Here is an 18,822-nt window from a genome sequence, read left to right on the forward strand (position 1 = left end):
AGTCACCTCCATCATTCTGGGTATATATCTTTATTAATGCATCCTGACATCACATTGCCTTCTTTGGAAAGCATTCCAAGAATCTCCAAAATCTCTGGTAGGAATCAGTTACCAAAATCTGGCAAGAGGCGATGGTGTCATTATCCTCATTATATAGATGAGTACACTGAAGCTTGGAGGGGGTGGCCTGCTGATTGGCAGATGACCAATTACTTCCAGTTCTGTTTCCAAATGCTTACTTCTCCCCTCCACCAACCAACACTCTTTAGAGGGCCCACAGTTTCTTCACCTGTAGAGTGCAGAAACTGGGTCTCTTCCAGCTCAAGAATGCTGTGATGTGTCTGCTAAATGCAGACTCCAAAAGCCAAATAGTAAACAGAAAATAGATGCCCTCTGCCTAGATCTAAAACTCCTATGAAAAACTAAAAGGTGTCCTATTCTACTCATCCTAGCCTTATCTCTCTCAGAGACATCTGCAGACATGATCAATCTTGCCGGATAATGTAGCCTTAAATCTAATAGTTATTTGAGTCTTCAGATTGTAGTGCTATGACTCTCCCGGTGCGTCTGTCTATATCATCTTTCCCATTACTTCCCCTTTTCTTATTCCACAGATTTATGAGTTCCTGCACATCCCATTTGCAAAGATTTTTTTTTTCCCTCTCTCCCTTAGCAAGCCAAACAACAACCCTTTAAAATAAGAACGCGGCGTCCTCCATAAAACCCCAGACACCAAATGGGCTTCAGAAAATCACTCTCTCTGCTTTACTGGGCTCTCATGTCAGGAGCATCGCCCCAGGGTTGACTTGAAAGCTTCATCTTTCAGTCTGTTCTCTGTAACATCTTCTCTGTGGGTACAAGGGCCCACTGGTGCCCTGTGAGGTTTGTCTCTGTGTGTGAGGTACAGAGTCTCGGCGTGAGGAACACGGCCGGCTTCACCATCCAAATTGGACAGGTGAGGACACTAGGCACAGAGAAGGTAAAAAGCCCACCCGAGGTCACAAAAGTGGCTAGTGATGGGGCAAAAAAAGACCTCACGACTGACAGTTCCTGAGTTAAACGCTCTTTCGTTGCCACGACATTGCCTTTGGAAACAGGATCGTCATAAATGAAATGAGAGACAGCTCTCTTTCTGCCTCTGGCTTCTAGCTCTCCCCACCCTGCTTCTCGAAATCCAATCATCCTTCTGGTCCCGCTGAAGTGCCACCGCCTTCAAAAAGTGCACCCTGGTCACCTCAGGCCACAGCATTTCCTTCCTCGGACATCCAAAATGGGCATTAGTTGCCCCACATCCTTGGTTCCTCAGCATTGATTGCCATCTCCAGGCAGCAACCCTTCCAACGTGACAAACAGGACCACTCCATTACACCCTCAGTGAGGGGCAGCACACAGAGAGCCTCAACAAACGGCCGCTGCTGTTACTACCAGTGTCACTTTGTTCCTGTTCCCATGACTGTGAAACCAGCTACCCTCAAATTGAGTTCGTGGACTCTGTGGCTTCGGTATTGGGACAGGACACAGAACAGCTTGTCTGTTGCACGACGTCTGGGCTTCAGCCGGAAGGCACAGAGGTTCAGGGCTGACGTGAAGCCCAGGGCCTGGAGTCATCCAAAGCCTCAGGCACTCTCCCCTCGGACAGGCCGATGCTGGCTGACAGCCTGGGGCCCTGGACCCTTCGCATGTGGTCTCTCCCCTTCGGCGAGTCAGGGCTTCCTGAAAGCGAGCAGCTGAGTTCCAAGGGTGGGAATCCTGAGAGGAGAGAGCCAGGAAGCTGTCTCCGTCCTATGGCCTGGCCCAAAAGCCACGTAACATCAGTTCTGCTGTGCTCTGGGAGTCGTAATCATCTAACCCCCTGCCAGGATTAAACAGGAAGAACACAGACCACTGTGGTGGAAGGAGAGTGTCCTACCAGAAGAGCAGAGATGTGGCCATCTCTGAAAAATGCAAACGTCCATGATCTGTTACCACTGCTTCCACTTTAGGATGAGCCTCTTCCTGATGGCTCCGTCCCTTGTGAAATGCCATTGCCTCAATTGCCCTAGCTTTTCACCGGGCATCTGGCCCCGCAGTGGACAAAACTCAAACTCAGGCCGAGCTCCCTGGCATATGGCAACACTTTCTTTGTCCCAACTCTTTACAGGAGAAGGTACATACTCCCATGAGCTGGGGGGCCCAGGCAGGGGGATGAAAGAGAAAACAAACAGGTAATTCCTAAGAGAGTTAGTAATAGAATTTTCTAGTTGCCTGCCATTTACCCCTAGTGACCACTGTGGAGGCTACCAACGTGCTCTGCCCACAAATCTGCATTTCCCAGCCTCCTCTGCTGAGAGGGATGGCCGGTGAGAAATAAACAAAAGCTGTCAAGGGGGACTTCCGGGAAAGCTTTCGAATGGAGCCGACTCAGCTAGCCGATGCCTTTTCCTGGCGCACCTCCCCACGTTTTCTTCTTCCATATGCTAGCTGGAAAAACGACAGCCACCTTGTGCCCAGGAGGTGGCTGTAAGAATAGCAGGACAGAAAGAGGGAGGTCTGGGAGCCTGATGCCACAATGGGGCTACCACAGTAGTTCTGTACTATGTGACAGGGAGAAAAGCCCCCACCTGGCACCAGCCACTAATATCTTGCATTTTATTAGCGATAGCCGAGCACAGTTACTTACAGAGCCCGGCTTTTACGCCGTGGTCACCTTGACTGTCTTCCTGCCTCAGACTCACTCAGCTCTGATCACCAGTGATCTTCCTCGCACATCATTCCAAAAAAGACTGCCTGCTGTGCCGAGGTCTTCAATGGCTTAGCTTTTTATTGTTTATTTATTTATTTTGAGAGAGAAAGAGAGTGCCTACGAACAGGGGTGGGGTGGGGGGGCAGAGAGAGAGAGAGAGTCCCAAGCAGGCTCCATGCTATCAGCACAGAGCCTGATGAGGGCTTCCATCCCACAAACCATGAGATCATGACCTGAGCTGAAATCAGGAGTCAGACACTTAACCGACTGAGCCACCCAGGGGCCCCAAATCCATACTCTTTAGTATGACATTTGGGTCCTTCCCACACAGGCCCGAGCTGAGCCTCATCACCTGCCCTGCCCCTGCCAGACAACCCAGGCCCCAGCCACTGCACACGGCTCAGCATCCTAGTTCACACTGGTCCTCTGAAACTTATGGTCTTTCCACCCAAGAGGTTCTAGATAGTGAACTCCTGCTTACCCTTTAACAAACCCCAAAGGCACCTCCTTTAGGAAGCCTTCCCTGATTCCCTCAAAGTAAGCTATTGCCTCCTGTGGACCTCAAAGGCAAGTCCTTTGTAAAATATCTCTGATCCGTAGCACTTGCCACACCCTATTATAATTACTTATTTTTGAATCATACTGTCCTCCTAGACTGTGAGCTCCTCAAGGCAGGAACAGAGCCTGATTGCTCTGTTTATCCCCAACTGTTGGCAAATCCTGAATGAATGAGTGGGCAGATGGATGAACGGATGCACAGCCCCCGGAAGCTGGGGACTCCGACTCTTCACCCTTCAGGCTGTAGAGGCCTTGAGTGACGGCTGAGTTGGAGGAGGACCCAGGAAAAGTGAGCAGGCACCTAAGACAGGTGCATCCCGCTGACACCCATGCAATGTCTGGGGCCTGTGGACACTCTGGAAGCTGTCACCGGGGGGGCAGGACAAAGGGCAGCATGAATGTGGACCTCCTATCCCCTCCATGTGGTACCAAGAGGGCATGGGAGTGTGCGCTGTCCCATCAACGGTCTGCTTCCCTGGAAAACTCCACAAGTGGGAAAAAGTTAGCCCTGCTCCAGGCCACCAAACAGCAAGTCCAGGTACTAACTACCCCAGTGAGAATCCCTACCAGACAGTAATTCCGTTCCCGAAGCCCTTTCCCACACAGGAGCTCATCTCCTCCTCTCTGAGAGGGTAGGCATTCCACGGGTGGGAACCTGGTGGACCAGAGAGGAGAGGCGTGCCCAAGCTCACAGTCAGCAAGAGGCGGAGCTGAGGACCAACCCAACCCCCCTCCCAGAGAAGCCCAAATGCTGATGGCAGCCGTGCGAATTCCAGGACCCACTCCAACCGCCGAGCTGCCCCATGGCCCACAGATGCCAGAGCCTCTGCTCTCTCGGGTGAGGCCCTGCGCCCTCGGCAGTCCCTGTAGGGAGTGCTGGGCCTTCCAGCAGAGCTCCAGTCTTAATTTTAGCTTGGAGGCCTGCCACGGAGGCTTTAGTGAGAGGCAGGCTGAAGTTATGTGGGACAGCTGTCAGCTGGCATGCTGGGTGGGGCCTGTTGAGCCGGCAGGGGCACAAGTCTGGGGACACCAAACCGTGTCCCTGCCCCAAGTCTTTTCAGCCCCGCTGGCCACACGGCTCAGACCTCCTCCTGCGGTCCCCCAGCTCCGCGATGATGGCCGAAGAACACACAGACCTGGAGGCCCAGATTGTCAAGGACATCCACTGCAAGGAGATCGACCTGGTGAACCGAGACCCCAAGAACATTAACGAGGACATAGTGAAGGTAGGATCGGCGGGCCTGCCTGGGCACCACCGCCAGGAGGGTGTCTGCAGAATGTTTGGACGGGGGACGGGGGACGGGGGAGGGCTCTGCTCCACACACAGCCGGCTTCCCCGACAAGAGGCCCTGTTCCTCTGTCTTCTCCAAATCCTCCCTCAAAAGCCAGCATGTACACCCCCCAAGGAACATTTAGCATAAACAAGAGCAGGACCTCAGCCGCACAAACGTGACGCAGGTGTTGCCCAGGGTGGGGAGGCAAGTCACAGACCAGAGTGCCTCCCTACTCCTCTGAGCTTCTTCCCATTAGCGCCTGGCCCTTGTCCCAGGATGGAGACCAGCGGGTGGCCGACTTGGGCTCTTTCTCACGCCAGGGGTCATGTCTGCGGTCTCCATGGTGGGCGTGGGGTTAATCCCCAAAAGGTGGCTTCCAGCAGGGCTGGCAGCCGCTCGTGGGGGCACTCATCTCCCCAGAGTACTACCCCATGTCCACAGCCCATGGTGTGGGGGCCGTGCCCAGTGCTCATGCCAGGTCCTGCAGCCAGGCCAGGGCAGAGGCCTCTCAGACACACCCAGGCCCCTGAAAGGGACCACTCAGAGGGCGGTTACCGGGCCTTCGGGGAGTCTCCCCAACAGCCACTGCCTGAGTCAGCCCCTTTCCTCATCTGGATGCCCCCAGCAGCCTGACCGCCTCCGGGCCCACACCCTCCGTCTAACCTCCAGTCGGTAGCCACGGGGATCTTCCTACAGCAGAATTCCTGGAAGAAGGGTGGCCAACCACTGGCATCAGAGTCACTGGAAGGGCTTTTAAAAGGGCAGGTGCCCGGGGCCTCCAGGGTCCAACTAAATGCATCAGAATCACAGATCAGCCCTGTCCAATAGAAATGTAATGCAACCCATCATACAATGACCAGATGTCATTTTACATTTACATTTTACATTTTTCTAGTAGCCGTGATTTTTATTTTTTCAAAAAAAATTTTTTTAACATTTATTTATTTTGAGAGAGAGAGAAACAGACAGACAGAGCACAAGCAGGGGAGGGGCAGAAAGAGAGAGAAACACAGAATCCAAAGCAGACCTCAGGCTCCGAGCTGTCAGCACAGAGCCAGACAGGGCTCGAACCCACAAACTTGTGAGACTGTGACCTGAGCCGAAGTCAGATGCTTAAATGACTGAGCCACCCCGGCGCCATGATTTTAAAGAAGGAGAAAAAACAAGCAGATGAAATTAATTTTCATGATATTTTTCTATTTAACCTAATATTTCCAAAATAGTATCATTTCAACATGTAATTGATATAAAAAACAATTATCAACGTACTATTATACAGTCTTTGCTCATCTTTGAAATCCACCATGTATCCTTCCCTTACATTGCATATCAGTTCAGATTCCAAATTTATCAGAAATCCTTGTCCTGTATTTAGATCTCATAAACTGCGCGGCTGAAATCAATTCAACACACCCAAATTGTTCCAAAGATTTTAAAAAGTTTTCCAATCTCAGAATTAAGTATCACTTCTCACGTTTGAACTAAAATGAAACAAGATTTAGAACTCTTGTGTTGCCCTGGTCATAGGTCAAGTGCTCAAAACTCGTGACCGCTGCATTAGACAGCGTGGCTCTGGGCTTGCTCTGAAACACAGCCCCTGCGTTATCTTCTTCTGGAGGAATACCTCCCATGCTGGATAAAGTCTAACTTCTCGGCCATGGCTTTCAAGCCCCAACTCAATCCGGCCGCAACCTTCTTCCACCTTCCAGCCCTCAAGCCAGGAGCTGGCCATACCAACCAGAACATATTCCTGTGTCTGTACCAGGAGCAACCCCCACCCCCTTCTTCCCTGGGGTGAATGCACTGCTCAGCTTTGAAGACCCAGCTCAAAGGTCACCTCCTCCAGGAAGACTGCCTCAGCTCCCCCAGGCAGTCAGTAACTCCCTCCTCCATGCCCCCGCTTCCCTCCAGGCACTTCTCCGTAATAGCTCATCTTATGCTGTGACTGTGTTTATCTGTATCATTAGTGGCAGAAATAGGGTAATTATGGCACAGTGAGAAGAGCTACAAGGGGGAAATTACTACACGCATGTAAAACAGTATTCATCATGGTTTGTGCAGTGCAGCCTGGAGGACATAGTCCCGAACTCGGCTTTAACAGACCTGCTTTCAGATTTACTCTCTTCTACTTCAAAGCAGTGACCCTGGGCAAGTCACCTAGGTTTTCAGAACCTGAGTTTTCCTCTGTAAAATGAGCATAATATCATTTACTCCACCGGGTAAAGGACTCTCAGAGCAGCCCTGTGCAATAAAAGTATAATGTGAGGAGTAATGAAAATAAAGGATTTGAAAGTACCTAACACAGTAACTGGCGTGCAGCAAGGGTGTGACAAGTGTGAGCGGAGTTGGAGCCTGGAAGAGTTTGCAGGACAGGACAGCGAAGCCATGGGCCAGCTTTTACAACCAGGTTCCCCCCTGGCGGTCCCTAGGCGGCTGCTGGGGTGGAGAAGAGAACCCCAAGGGAGAACGTGGCTTCTGAAAGAGACCCACAACAGGTGACAAGTGTAGAGAGGCTCTCAGGCCCTACTGAGCCTGGAGTGAACGGGCTCCAGGCTCCAGGCCCAGGTTATAATCTCAGTGAGGGATGGGGGCAGCCATACAGACACGGCTGTTTACACAACCCTCCCCTGGGGCTGAGACCTGTCTCTCCTGAACCCCAGAAAACAGCCCTCAAAGGCTAAGCTTTTAAAAGGCCCTGCAAATAATCTTGTTGAGGGGAGATTATTATTTGGTATATTTATTGGACGCTCCCTGGCTTGGGGAGTTATTCTGTTTTTAATAACTGAGAAATGAAAAAGTTTTGAAATTCAGGATGAGGATCATAAAACGGAGTTGGATAAATAGCACAAACAGGTTGAAGTAGACTTCAGGTTTGTGTATGGTCTGTGAAAAAAGAAAGAAAAGGAAAAAAGGAGACAGGAGAGCTGGCCAGGAATTGGCAGGGGGTGGGGAGGTGGGGGGGTGGGGGGGGTGGCCTGGCCAGTCTGTCTGAACAGGAACCTGGGGCATCTCGGCTTCTTTGATCAAGTGGGGAAAAAGACAAGAAGGAGGGAGGAGGAAGGAAAAGGAAGTGAGGAGGCAAGAGAGACGGAGAGAAAGAGAAACAAGGCAGACGCTGAGATGAAGGCTCAGGAGGGGCCTGTCAGGGTGGTCATGAGGACTAATAGGCTCCTCATGGCCTAGGATGGGAGACACAGTAAGATCCTAGAATAAGACTGAGCTACAGAGACCCAAGTTCTAGTCCCAGGCCTGACACTAGCTTGCTGTGTGACTCCAGGGAAATCCCTTTCCCTCTCTGGCCTGAATCTTGGTGTAGACACACACTGGGTGGAGAAGAGGAAGACCTGTCCTCTCTGCAAACAGCTGCTGAGGTTTCATACAGGATGCAGAGCAGGAGATAGACCCATGGTGATGTGGATTGGACCCCCAGCAGATGGGAGGCGCTCCGTTTGACTTTATCCAGAGTCAAAACTTCCCCAAACTTCCCCGAGTAAGGCCTGGTACTGCCCTTGAACCTGGGCTGGAAAATGAGTGCCAGATGCAGAGGGAGAGCCTTGTCCAGCCTAACAGACTTGAACTGTGGTCCCCAAGGTTCAGGGCTAGGTCTTGGGCAAAGGCTCATGGGGATTAGAGCTAAGGACCTGGGATGAGCACATGCAGTTCCCTCTGCCCCGCCCTCCATGTCATCGCCACTCACAGAGTACGCTTCCACGAATCTTTACTGAGCACCTGCTATGCACCAGGTCCTGTGCTCAGAGGAGTTGGGGATGAGCCAGACAGACCCACAGCGCATAAACCCCCCATGCCAGGCTGAGGGGGTGTTAACGTACAGCAACAGTCCCCAGGGTTCTCCACTGTTCCCTTTAGACCCATGTTGTAAACCTCCAGCCCTCTTTCCATGCATTCCTGCAGGACCTCAGTCCCAGCACAAAGGCCTCTGAGTTATTTCTGAGAGGGCTCAGGGCCGTCTCCCTAACGCGCACTGAGGCACTCACACCCTTAGGCAGGAAAGAATGCTTGAGCCCAAAGCATCACACAGCCTCTTCAGCCTCAGTCTTCAACTGCTCTCCCCTCGGCCACTCAAGGTCAAACAGGGGGACAGACCTGACCCCAGCCCATCCTACTTGTTCCCACTCTACCTGCAACCTACATCTGCCGCTAAACACCCTTCTCCCTTGGAAAAACACACAAACCACACCCTGTGCCTATCAGCTCAGGCTAACAAACAACCAGAAGACCCAGTAGCCACCAGCTCTGTGAACCGTGCTCCCATTTGGGGCCCATCTGGACATTCTGCTGCAGAAAGATGAAACTGACCTGGTACTTTCTCTGGAGAAGACTCCAACCCAACAGAGAGGATGAGACTAAAATCATGAGAATATCTGGGAGAAGGTGCTAAACACCATAAATAAGTGCCCGATGAAGTGTCATGGGGTTTAGGGAGGAAGATTTTACTCTCGTCTGGGAAAATCAGGAGCCACCTTCACGGGGAGGTGGTAGCCCAGGTGCATGTACAAATGGGAAAAAAATTAAAATGTGCAAAGGGAAAATAAGGCTTTTGAAGAAAAGGGAACAAAATAAGCAAAAGCCACAACATCAACAAGGATGTGGATGGACAAGGATGTTGGGTGTGAAAGAAGAAAGAAAAGGAAGAAGGGAGACAGGAGAGCTGGCCAGTCCTTCCTTATTAGTCTTACCCTCTGTCAAGTACCTCTAGAAAGGGCTACACTGCACGAACTCACACTGAAGTATTTACAATTTAGTGTTATGGGGACTCCTAGGTATTAACTAATCTAGTTTTTCAAAATGGCATCCTCTTTCTTGGGGACCTGGTTAAAATGCACATTTCTGGGCTCTGCCATCAGAAATTTCTATTCAGCATGGCTGGTGAATGTTTTGCACTTTCAAGTACAAACAGGTCTCTCTTGTCCCGTAGAAAATAAACCTGGAATTCAGCTTTCCTTAGAGACACACTGTATAAGTTATCTATCGCTGTGTAACAAATCATCCCAAAACTCAGTGGTATAAAGCCACAACCAAGTGATGGTCTCCCACAGTTCTGTGGGTTGACTAGACTCAGCTGGGCAGTTCCACTGCTCTCACTGGTGGCCTCTCAGGCAGCGGCAGCCACCGAGGACCTCTGCTGAGCTGGAACACCCAAGACGGCTCACTCCTATGTTTGGTGCCTTGGTGGGGACGGATGGAAGGCAGGGCTAAGCTGGGATGCTGGGCTGGCCGGGTCTCTCCCTCATGTGGCATCTCCCCCAGATTCTAGAGCAAGGTAAAGTAATGGACTTCTAACTCCACCAGTCTCTACATCAGGGCATAAAAGTAGACTTTTAATTTGGCGGCTCGAGGCTCCCCAAGGAAGAAACTTCCAGGCCTTTGTAAGGCTTAGTTCCAGACCTGGCACATCGACCCTTCTACTGCGTTCTGGTGATTAAAGCAAGTCACGGGGCAAGCCCACATTCAGTGTGGGATGAGAAGAGGCAAGGGCACAAACCCTCAAGGCCATGACTAACTGGGGGTCATCTTTGGAGACTGGTTAACCACCCACCAAAGGTGGACAGAACACTAAATATAAGATACATGGCCAGAAACCAACACCTACAAGGGCCAAATTGGGAGCAGTGTACTGGTTATCCCAGACTGTACACAATTCTATTGTTATTACCACTTACAACCCGAGAAGCAAAACTTTGCCATTTTTCAGCTGTTTTACAGCTAACACCTCCTTTTAGCTTCCTACTGTATACGCCAATGCTTCTCAAATTATCCGGCTTGAAGGGCCAGTTTTTATCATTATAATCTCAATCTGTGGTACACCAATACTTTTATAAAATTCAACAAAAATGTATGACCACGGAGGTGAAATGAAACGGGCATCTCCAGTGTAAGCCCCAATTTTTATTATCTTTAGACTTAACAGACCTAAAATTACTAGCTCAAATTTCTGTGACTGTTTTTAAATGCTTACTCTCAACTTCTATACATACCTTGTTGAGAAGAGGGTCACTGGCCATGGACCACCCTTTAGGCAGCAAGGCAATGGGCAGGAAAAGGAAGACCCAGCAAAACTAAGCCTCCCCCTTGGGTGTTCGGACTCCAAATCTAACTCTGAGTCATTAGGAATCTTGGCCCAATCCTCCTGGTATAGAGTTAAAAAAAAACAAAAACAAAAACAAAAACCGGAGGCCCAGAGAGGGAAAGTACCATGCCCAAAGCCATACAGTAACTCAGTGGTCAAGTGGAGACTGGAACCAGATGTCTATCCCCCTGCCTAGAGCCATTTCCCCGCCCAAAGATACTCTATCTGAATTGTCCAGGGCCAGGGCACCTGGGTAGCTCAGTCGGTTGAGCATCCGACTTTGGCTCAGGTCATGATCTTGGGGTCAGTGAGTTCCAGCCCCGTGTCGGGCTCTGTGCTGACAGCTCAGAGCCTGGAGCCTGTTTCGGATTCTGTGTTTCCCTCTTTCTCTCTCCTCCCCCACTCTGTCTCTCTCTTCTCAAAAATAAATAAACGTTGCATTGTCCAGGGCCCCGGATGCCCAAGGACTGAGTCATACAGGAATCTGGGGAGGTATTTTTGACAGGGGGTGGCTGCTGGCCTTCCCCGAATCCTCCGGCAATGCCTGGACCTGCTGTCTTGCACCTTCCCCACCCTCTTGGGAGACAGCGGGGGCCACGTTGGCTGGTTCCGATTAATCAACTGGCCCTCTTTCTGTTCCAAAAATAAATACGCCAGAGAAGGGGACACCAACTGAACGAGCAGCTACATTCACCCTTCCCACCCTTTGCCCTTCCCTCCAGCTGCACACCAAGCCCTGAGGCTCTTTTGATGGATCCAGCCCACACCCAACCACCTTCCCAGAAAAAGCCATCTCCTCTCCGCTTTAGAAAGGAATTAAGAAATGAAGTCACTGTGTGCTTCTGATACACTGGCATGACTGCCTAGCCCTGCCTGAGCCGGGTCTTATAAATACCTCCCCAAAGTAGGCGCTGTGGACAAAGCTGGCCCAGTGCTCAAACAGCTGGGCCTGACAGGACAGCCCATCCCTCTGAGAGCACATTTTCTGATTCCCAGAAAACGGAGCAGTCGCCTCATGCTCAGTGCCCAAAGGCGTCATGGGCAATAATTCAAATGTCAGCATCAATGTCTTCTGCAAAGTAATAATAATTAAACGACGCAACAGAGAGGTCCCTGGGAGTAAGATTACTACCGTAAACAGCAAATGAGGGAAAAGAGGCAGAAGTATGCGTGCACATGCACACACACACACACACACACACATTTATGACTAGGTAGGCTGGAGAGTTACTGTACTTAGGATCCGGGGTATCAACAGATTTTCTGAGATATATTTGCATAGGTGCTTCAGAACAATTGAACAAATAATTACCTTCACTGAGCACCTACCACGTGCTAGGGATTGGGCTGAGCGTTGCCCAAGAGGTGGTATGCCTAGCACAAAGTGGGTGCTGAATAAGTATGTGTTGGGATGGGGGACAGGCATGGGTGTCTGTGAATGGATGGGGAGATCCATGGATCAATGGATGGATGGATGGATGGGAGATAGGTAGGTGACTAGATGGTAGGGAACAAATGGATGGATAGGTGATAAATTATTTCTATTCCTCATAACAAGATTGTAAGACATAGCAAATGCATTTTTGCAGTTGAGGGAGTGAAGCTCAAAGAGGTAAGTCATCTACCAAAGTCACTCATCAGAGTGGCACCTGCCCTGGGGTGCAAAGCCACCTTCGGGGCTCGAACATCCTCCCGAAGTGAGCACTCCGTAACAACCAACATGAGCTAACAGTTATGAACCAGGTATTCTGTGCCAGGAAGTTTTCTGAGTATTTAGATGTCTTATTCAATCCTCCGACAAACTTTATGAGATGAATCCAGGAAACTGAGGCACAGAAAAGCTCAGACACTTGCTGAAGGTGACAGAGCCAGTTAGTAGCAGACCTAGACTCCAGCCTCAGCAGCGTGACTTTAGACAGGGTTCTTTTCCACTCTTCAGCCTCTTAGAGGCCAGACACAAATACTCAAAGGTGTTGAAAGGCGGGATACGCTGGACTAGACCAACAAGACAGGCTGGGCTACAGAGGAGCAGGGTGGGTGGCTGGCTTTAAATAAGGGGCTGGGAGCTCTGCCATGGGGCAGGTCTCTCTGGTCGACAAGGACCAGACCTCAGATGCTCCACAGTAAGAATCCACCTTGGGGTCTGGCCCCAGCTGGGGCAGCATGCAGAGCTTAGATTAGAATCAGGACACCTGATTCAGTCTGAGCCCTGCTCCCTCCCACCTCTGGGCTGTGTGGCTCCCCGTGAGGTGAGGAGGCAGGCCTGGGAAATCCGTGAGTCAGGGGTACACCATCCTAAGGAACAGCCACAAGAAGGGCAGGGGAGGCCACAGGCACTGAGTGGGAAAGGGAAGGAAGGAGGAAGTGCCTGCTGGGACAAAGGCAGGGAGGCACGTCTCCACCCTAATGTCTCCTTCTGATGGCAAAGGTCCTGGGGCTGCACTATGCTCCAGAAGCCAGCCAGGGTGCTAAGAGGCATCAGGCTGAGGCACGGCCATGATGGAGGAGGGGCAGGCTACAGAGGTCAGAACTCCTCAATCCAGGATCCAGGCCCCAGGGATCTAAATGCACCTCAGTAATCATTATGGGTGTCCCCAGGTCAGGGCTGGAATGGTTCTCCCAGACCTATCCTCCCCATCTTCTCAGATTTGAAAGCTCTCTGGGGCACCTGGGTGGCTCAGTCAGTTGAGCGTCTGACTTTGGCTCAGGTCATGATCTCATGGTTTGTGGGCTCAGGCCCCACATTGGACTCTGTGTTGACAGCTCAGAGCCTGGAGCCTACTTTGGATTCTGTGTCTCCGCTTCTCTCTGCCCTTCCCCTGCTTATGCTCTGTTTCTGTCTCTCAAAAAAAAAAAAAAAAGAATAAAAAAAATTTTTTGTTAAAAGATTTGAAAGCTCTCCCAAGAAACAGCAACTCTGAATCTTTGCTCCCATATAAGCCAGATGTAGAAGATGTCAGCCCTTTCCATCCACTGTCTAAAGCCATAAGATGTTCCCCAACCAACTTGGGCCTTCTTTTCCACATATCCAGCACACCACTTTTCCATCTCTGCCTCCAAATCCCACAGTCCACCAAAGTCCCAGACAGCCACCACCTCCTGGAAGCTCTCCAGGAATAAGTGCGATCTTTCTGAGAAGATGAGGACCATATTTGTATTCTTCCCTCCAGCTCTGCCCTTTCACCCAGGGGGCCATAAATGACCTCTGCTGAAACCCCAGAAGAGAAAGCTGGAGGCTGAGATTTAGGGAGGTGGGGGTGGGGGGCGTCCTGGAAGGCCCTACTGACTCCCTGAGTCAGCTTTCCGCATCACCTGTAGCCCGAAATGTCAGCACATCCACTCTGTTCTCCATAAACATACCATCCCCTGGGTGGGGCCTCATCCTCCGATGTCTCCAGAGGGATCCGGGGATCTGAGGCATGGCACAGGAACTCAGAATCTAGTCACGTGAGAAAAACAGGACCCACCATTGTACGTGCAACATGGGTATGTCCAACCCCTCCCCCAAAAAGTTACCCTGGAAAGGAAAGTACTAAAGCAATGACATCGTTAGTACTAGGGAAATACAAATTGGAGTTGCTTTTGTTTTCTTTCTGCTGTTGCCTGAATTTTCTGCAATGTGGCTATGTAATTTTATAACGAAAAGTACTTTGAACCTCATGCCTAGATGAGAGGACCCCCTTCCTCCAGCAAAAGCAGGGAAAGGGTTGACCCTGGAAGACTGATGTTGGAGCTCTGCCCTCACCAGCCCCCACATGTGTCCCCTCCACCATTAGTCTGATTAGTTTGAGCATTCATTCAACCAACTTTTATTAAAGTAGCCCAGGAACATGGAAGATGGCTCATTTTACAGACACGACAGTTAAGGCTTAGTGACGCTAAAGGACATCACATGTGAGAAAGAAGCTATGATAGTCTTCAATGCATAGCAGGGACTCAAGAAAGGTTAGTTAAATGACTTGGCTGAAAGTACAATGTTTTTTCCCCCAGGTTTACTGATTATTTTTTCCCACTTCCCAAATGGGGCCTCAGTCACCATTTCATTGGAATGTGTGAACCAGATTCTCTGAGCACGCATGCTCCTCCCAGCTGCCAGACTTAGGAAAGTCTGAGGTTGCCACAGGACTAGAGTGAGGGAAGCACCTGTCTGCTGCACAAGGTGTTTCAGGCCTGCTCGACCACACTCAGTTGCAGACACCTTTGCTAGCCAGGACAACATGGCCCTCACTTTGCCACATGCCACATCCTAAAATAGCTCTCAGACCCGTTTGCCTCTCTCTGGCCCCCCACCATCACCCCAAAACAGCCTGTCGTCAGGTCTCACCTGGAATATTGTCACAGTTCCCTGCTGGACCCCACCTACATCCTCTCTCCCAACCACCACTGGCCCAACAAGCTGCTCAAAATTCAGATCAGAGAACAGAGAAAGGACTGATGGTTGCCAGAGGCAGGGGTAGGTGGCGAGTGAAGGGGGTCCAGAAGAACAAACCTCCACTTATAAAATAAGTAAGTCAGGGGATGTATGGTGACTGTACCTAACAATACTGTGCTGCACATACAAAAGGTGCTGAGTAGATCTTAAAAGTTCTCGTCACACACACAAATTTGTACCCATGTATGGTGACAGATGTTAACTACACTTACTGTGGTGATCATTTCCCAATACATCAAAATACTGAATCATTATGTTGAAACTAATATTATGTATCAATTATACTTCAATTAAAAAAAATCAACTCAGATCTGGCTAAGCCAGTCCCTGTGCAAAAAAAGCCTTCAGAGACTGTTCATCACAGAGTGACTGTCCCTCCAGGCCTCTCCAGCCCCACTCTGGCCACTCTGGGCTTGCCCTCAGCCTTACGGAAGCACCTGCATCACCCTGAGGGCACACACTGTCTATCTGGTTAGGTCCCAGCCCCACCCAACATGCTGTTCCAGCCCATGCCCCTACCTCCACCTGGCTACCTTCAAGTATTGGCCTGGCTGGATGTGTCCTCTTTACCCCCAGGATGACGAGGACTGTCCAACTCTGTAGGATCATAAAATATCAGAATTTGAGAACCACACCTCTAGGTCTGCACCTGCATTACTGATGGCTTTAAGCAAGTCACTTAATTCCCCAAGGGCCTGCGTATCCACCTGTGAAATGAGGGGGCTGGACCAGCCCCCGTGTCTCACCGCTCTAGGAAAGCATCGGCAGCACCCGGGGGCTCGCTGGAAATGCAGTCTCAGGCCCTGCCCCAGCTGTGCGGGTCAGAAGGCCCAGTGGTGGGGCCCAGCCATCAGGTGCGACAAGCCCTCCAGAGGGTCCTGAGGCTGGCACCCCAAAGCCCGAGGAGTGGGTGGACGCTGTGACCCGAGGATTGCCCCTCCCGACCCTGCAGGTGGATTTTGAAGACGTGATCGCAGAGCCTGTGGGCACCTACAGCTTCGACAGAGTGTGGAAGGTGAGCTACACCACCTTCACTGTCTCCAAGTACTGGTGCTACCGCCTGCTGTCCACGCTGCTGGGAGTCCCGCTGGCCCTGCTCTGGGGCTTCCTGTTCGCCTGCATCTCCTTCTGCCACATCTGGGCGGTGGTGCCGTGCATCAAGAGCTACCTGATCGAGATCCAGTGCATCAGCCACATCTACTCCCTCTGCATCCGTACCTTCTGCAACCCGCTCTTTGCCGCCCTGGGCCAGATCTGCAGCAACATCAAGGTGATGCTGCGGAAGGAAGTGTGAGGCCAGGTGGGGCGGTAGGGGTGGCCGGGCAGCAGGGGGAGTCAGGGGAGGCTGGCCCCACCGTACTTCTCCATGGGCCTGCCGGCGAGCTCTTTCTCTTTAGGGACTGCTATTCCCCCCCCACCTCCCACCCCAAGATGGGAGTACACCGTGTAGGGAAGCCAGAAAGAAAAGACAGCCCCGCCACAGAAGCACAGTGGCCCTTTGCTCTGCCCCCCACCCCCGCCCCGCCTCGATGCCCCTGTGACCGGGCACAAGGAAAGGTAATTTGCTAAGAGGCAGCTACTGTGCAAGTCTTTGCATTCACTCGGACTGTAACAGCATAAACCAGCACTCCGTTCCCACCCGGAGTCAACCTGTTGATGCACACCGCCCAGGGAGGCTACCGGTGACTCTTGGCATTAGGAGGGTGGCTCCAATAAAGGGTTTAGGCTGCATTTTGGGAATGCTGTGTTTTTGTGTGTTCGCAAGGTAGGTGTGTGTCCTGATGAGCTCCAAAAATACAGTTCACTGCCCCGAAGAACAAGCGGGGCAAGTTGGTTGGTCCTTCTCTCTGTGAAATTGAAGAGCCAGAACAGAACTTGGTTTCTCTTGGGCTTCTTGTTGTCTGGGTATCCTTTCCCCTGTCTTTCTTAGGAGATTATATTCCCACCGAGGTCTGATGCCCTGGGCCAGCCAGCGGTCACCAACAGAAGAAAATGGCCCTTGGGCTGGAAGGGGCAGGAGACCCTCCCTGGGCACCACTGAGGGCAGGACTTGGGTTCAGAACCCTCTGAACCTCCCCTTTGGCTCACCAGACACCGAGCCCCTGGCATTGCTGCTTGGCACACGTATGCCTTCAAGCCCTCAGAGAAGTGATGAGGGCATAAGGTCCAGTTTGTGCATGTGTGGACCCACTACGGACATAAAAAACAACAGCAGAGGCATGTCACCTAACCCCACCGGGGAGGGGGGTGGGGAATAGCAATCTCACATTCTTCAGAGATGCTTTTCCCAAGAGTGTTATCCAGATCTTAGTCCTCAAAAAAAAAAAAAAAAAAAAAAAAAAAAAAAAAAAAAAAGGTGGGTATGGATTTTGTGATTAAATTTCTCTGGAAAATGCTATTTCTCTCAGAGATTTTCAATAGACATGAGTACATTAAAGGCTCTGACAAGTCCTGCAGTAAAGAAATCTATTTAGGCCAGTGTGTCTCAATCCCACTTTTTTTTTTTTTTTTTTCATACAACACCCACTTAAGTCTCATAAAATTATGGTTCCAGAGCAGGTTTTCAGAGGCATCACCTCACTGGTGCCTGGCCATGAGCCCAAGAGGGCTTTGGGGGTGGGAGGTGGGGTGGTGGGCAGTGTGGTAGAGCGGATTGAAAGACAGGGAGCAGGCAGCCTCAGTTCCAGTCCTGTCTCTTCTCCTACTTGCCTCTTCTTTTATCAATTTTATCATCCATAAAATGATCTCTAATGTCCATCTCAGCCCTAAAATTTTGCCTGTTTTTGTTTTTTCTAGCATCTTATCATGAAATTTTCGAACACAGAGGAAAGTTGAAAGGGTTTGCCATGAACACCCATATGCACACCATCCAGGCTTTGTCACATCTCTGACACCCACCATCCTCGGTTTTCTTTATACATTTTTATAATTTTTTTAATGTTTATTTATTTGAGAGAGGTGGAGAGAGCAAGCACGCACAAGCGGGAGACAGGTAGAGAGAGGGAAGAGAGAGAGAGAATCCCAAGCAGGCCATTGGTGCAGAGCCTGACATGGGGCTCTAACTCACAAACCGTGAGATCATGACCTGAGCCCAAACTAAGAATTAGATGCTTAACCAACTGAGCCACCCAGGCACACCTCTTTATGCATTTTTAAATAACCCGCAGATATCAGTATTTTTACTTCTGAACACTTCAGTAGCCATCCCTTGGTTGTTTCCAGGTGGGGAAGTGACAGCCCAGAGAGGTCAGCAGAGTTGCCAAAAGGCACACAGCTAGCCACCATTCGAGCACAGCAGCTCTAGCCCACCTCTCTTTGCTCTACCCTGGGGCTCTTCCCATTCTCAGGGGGACTCAACGAGCCCAGCCTCATCCTGCTGAAAAGGTTTAAAGTCAGTATTACTTACATCCTCCTCAAAGGGGCTGCCCTTTCAAACATTAGCCCATCAGTTTCAGACTTGGAATCTTGGGTTATGCAGAGATTTTTCACTATCTTGGCATTTTCTATAACCTGATTTGACTACAACTCCAATCTTTCAAGCTTGCTCCCTTTCTCTAGGGGCAGACTATAACATGTGCTCAACTATCCATGAAGTTCACGGAGCTGGAGAAAGGACACGCATTTAAGACGCATGTATGGCCGAGGAGTTCTGTTCCTTCCAGAATCTCCTTGAGAAGCAGCAGGAAGAGCAGCACACTGGGGGACCGTGGGAACAGGCCAGAGGAGGGAGGCGGAGTTTCACTCTCTG

The 18,822-nt window shown here is 50.7% G+C and overlaps 1 protein-coding gene across 1 annotated transcript; it reads left to right on the forward strand.

Moving 5' to 3' along the window:
* The first annotated feature begins 4,170 nt into the window (after positions 1–4,170).
* CAV3 (caveolin 3) lies at positions 4,171–17,300 on the forward strand. The gene is made up of 2 exons (XM_042927541.1): positions 4,171–4,506; positions 16,027–17,300. Exons 1-2 carry the CDS (start codon positions 4,393–4,395, stop codon positions 16,366–16,368), a joined length of 456 nt encoding a protein of 151 aa, XP_042783475.1. The 5' UTR covers positions 4,171–4,392; the 3' UTR covers positions 16,369–17,300.
* The last annotated feature ends 1,522 nt before the right edge of the window (positions 17,301–18,822 follow it).

The sequence above is a fragment of the Panthera leo genome, chromosome A2 (genome assembly GCF_018350215.1).
Source record: "Panthera leo isolate Ple1 chromosome A2, P.leo_Ple1_pat1.1, whole genome shotgun sequence".
Lineage (NCBI taxonomy): Eukaryota > Metazoa > Chordata > Mammalia > Carnivora > Felidae > Panthera > Panthera leo.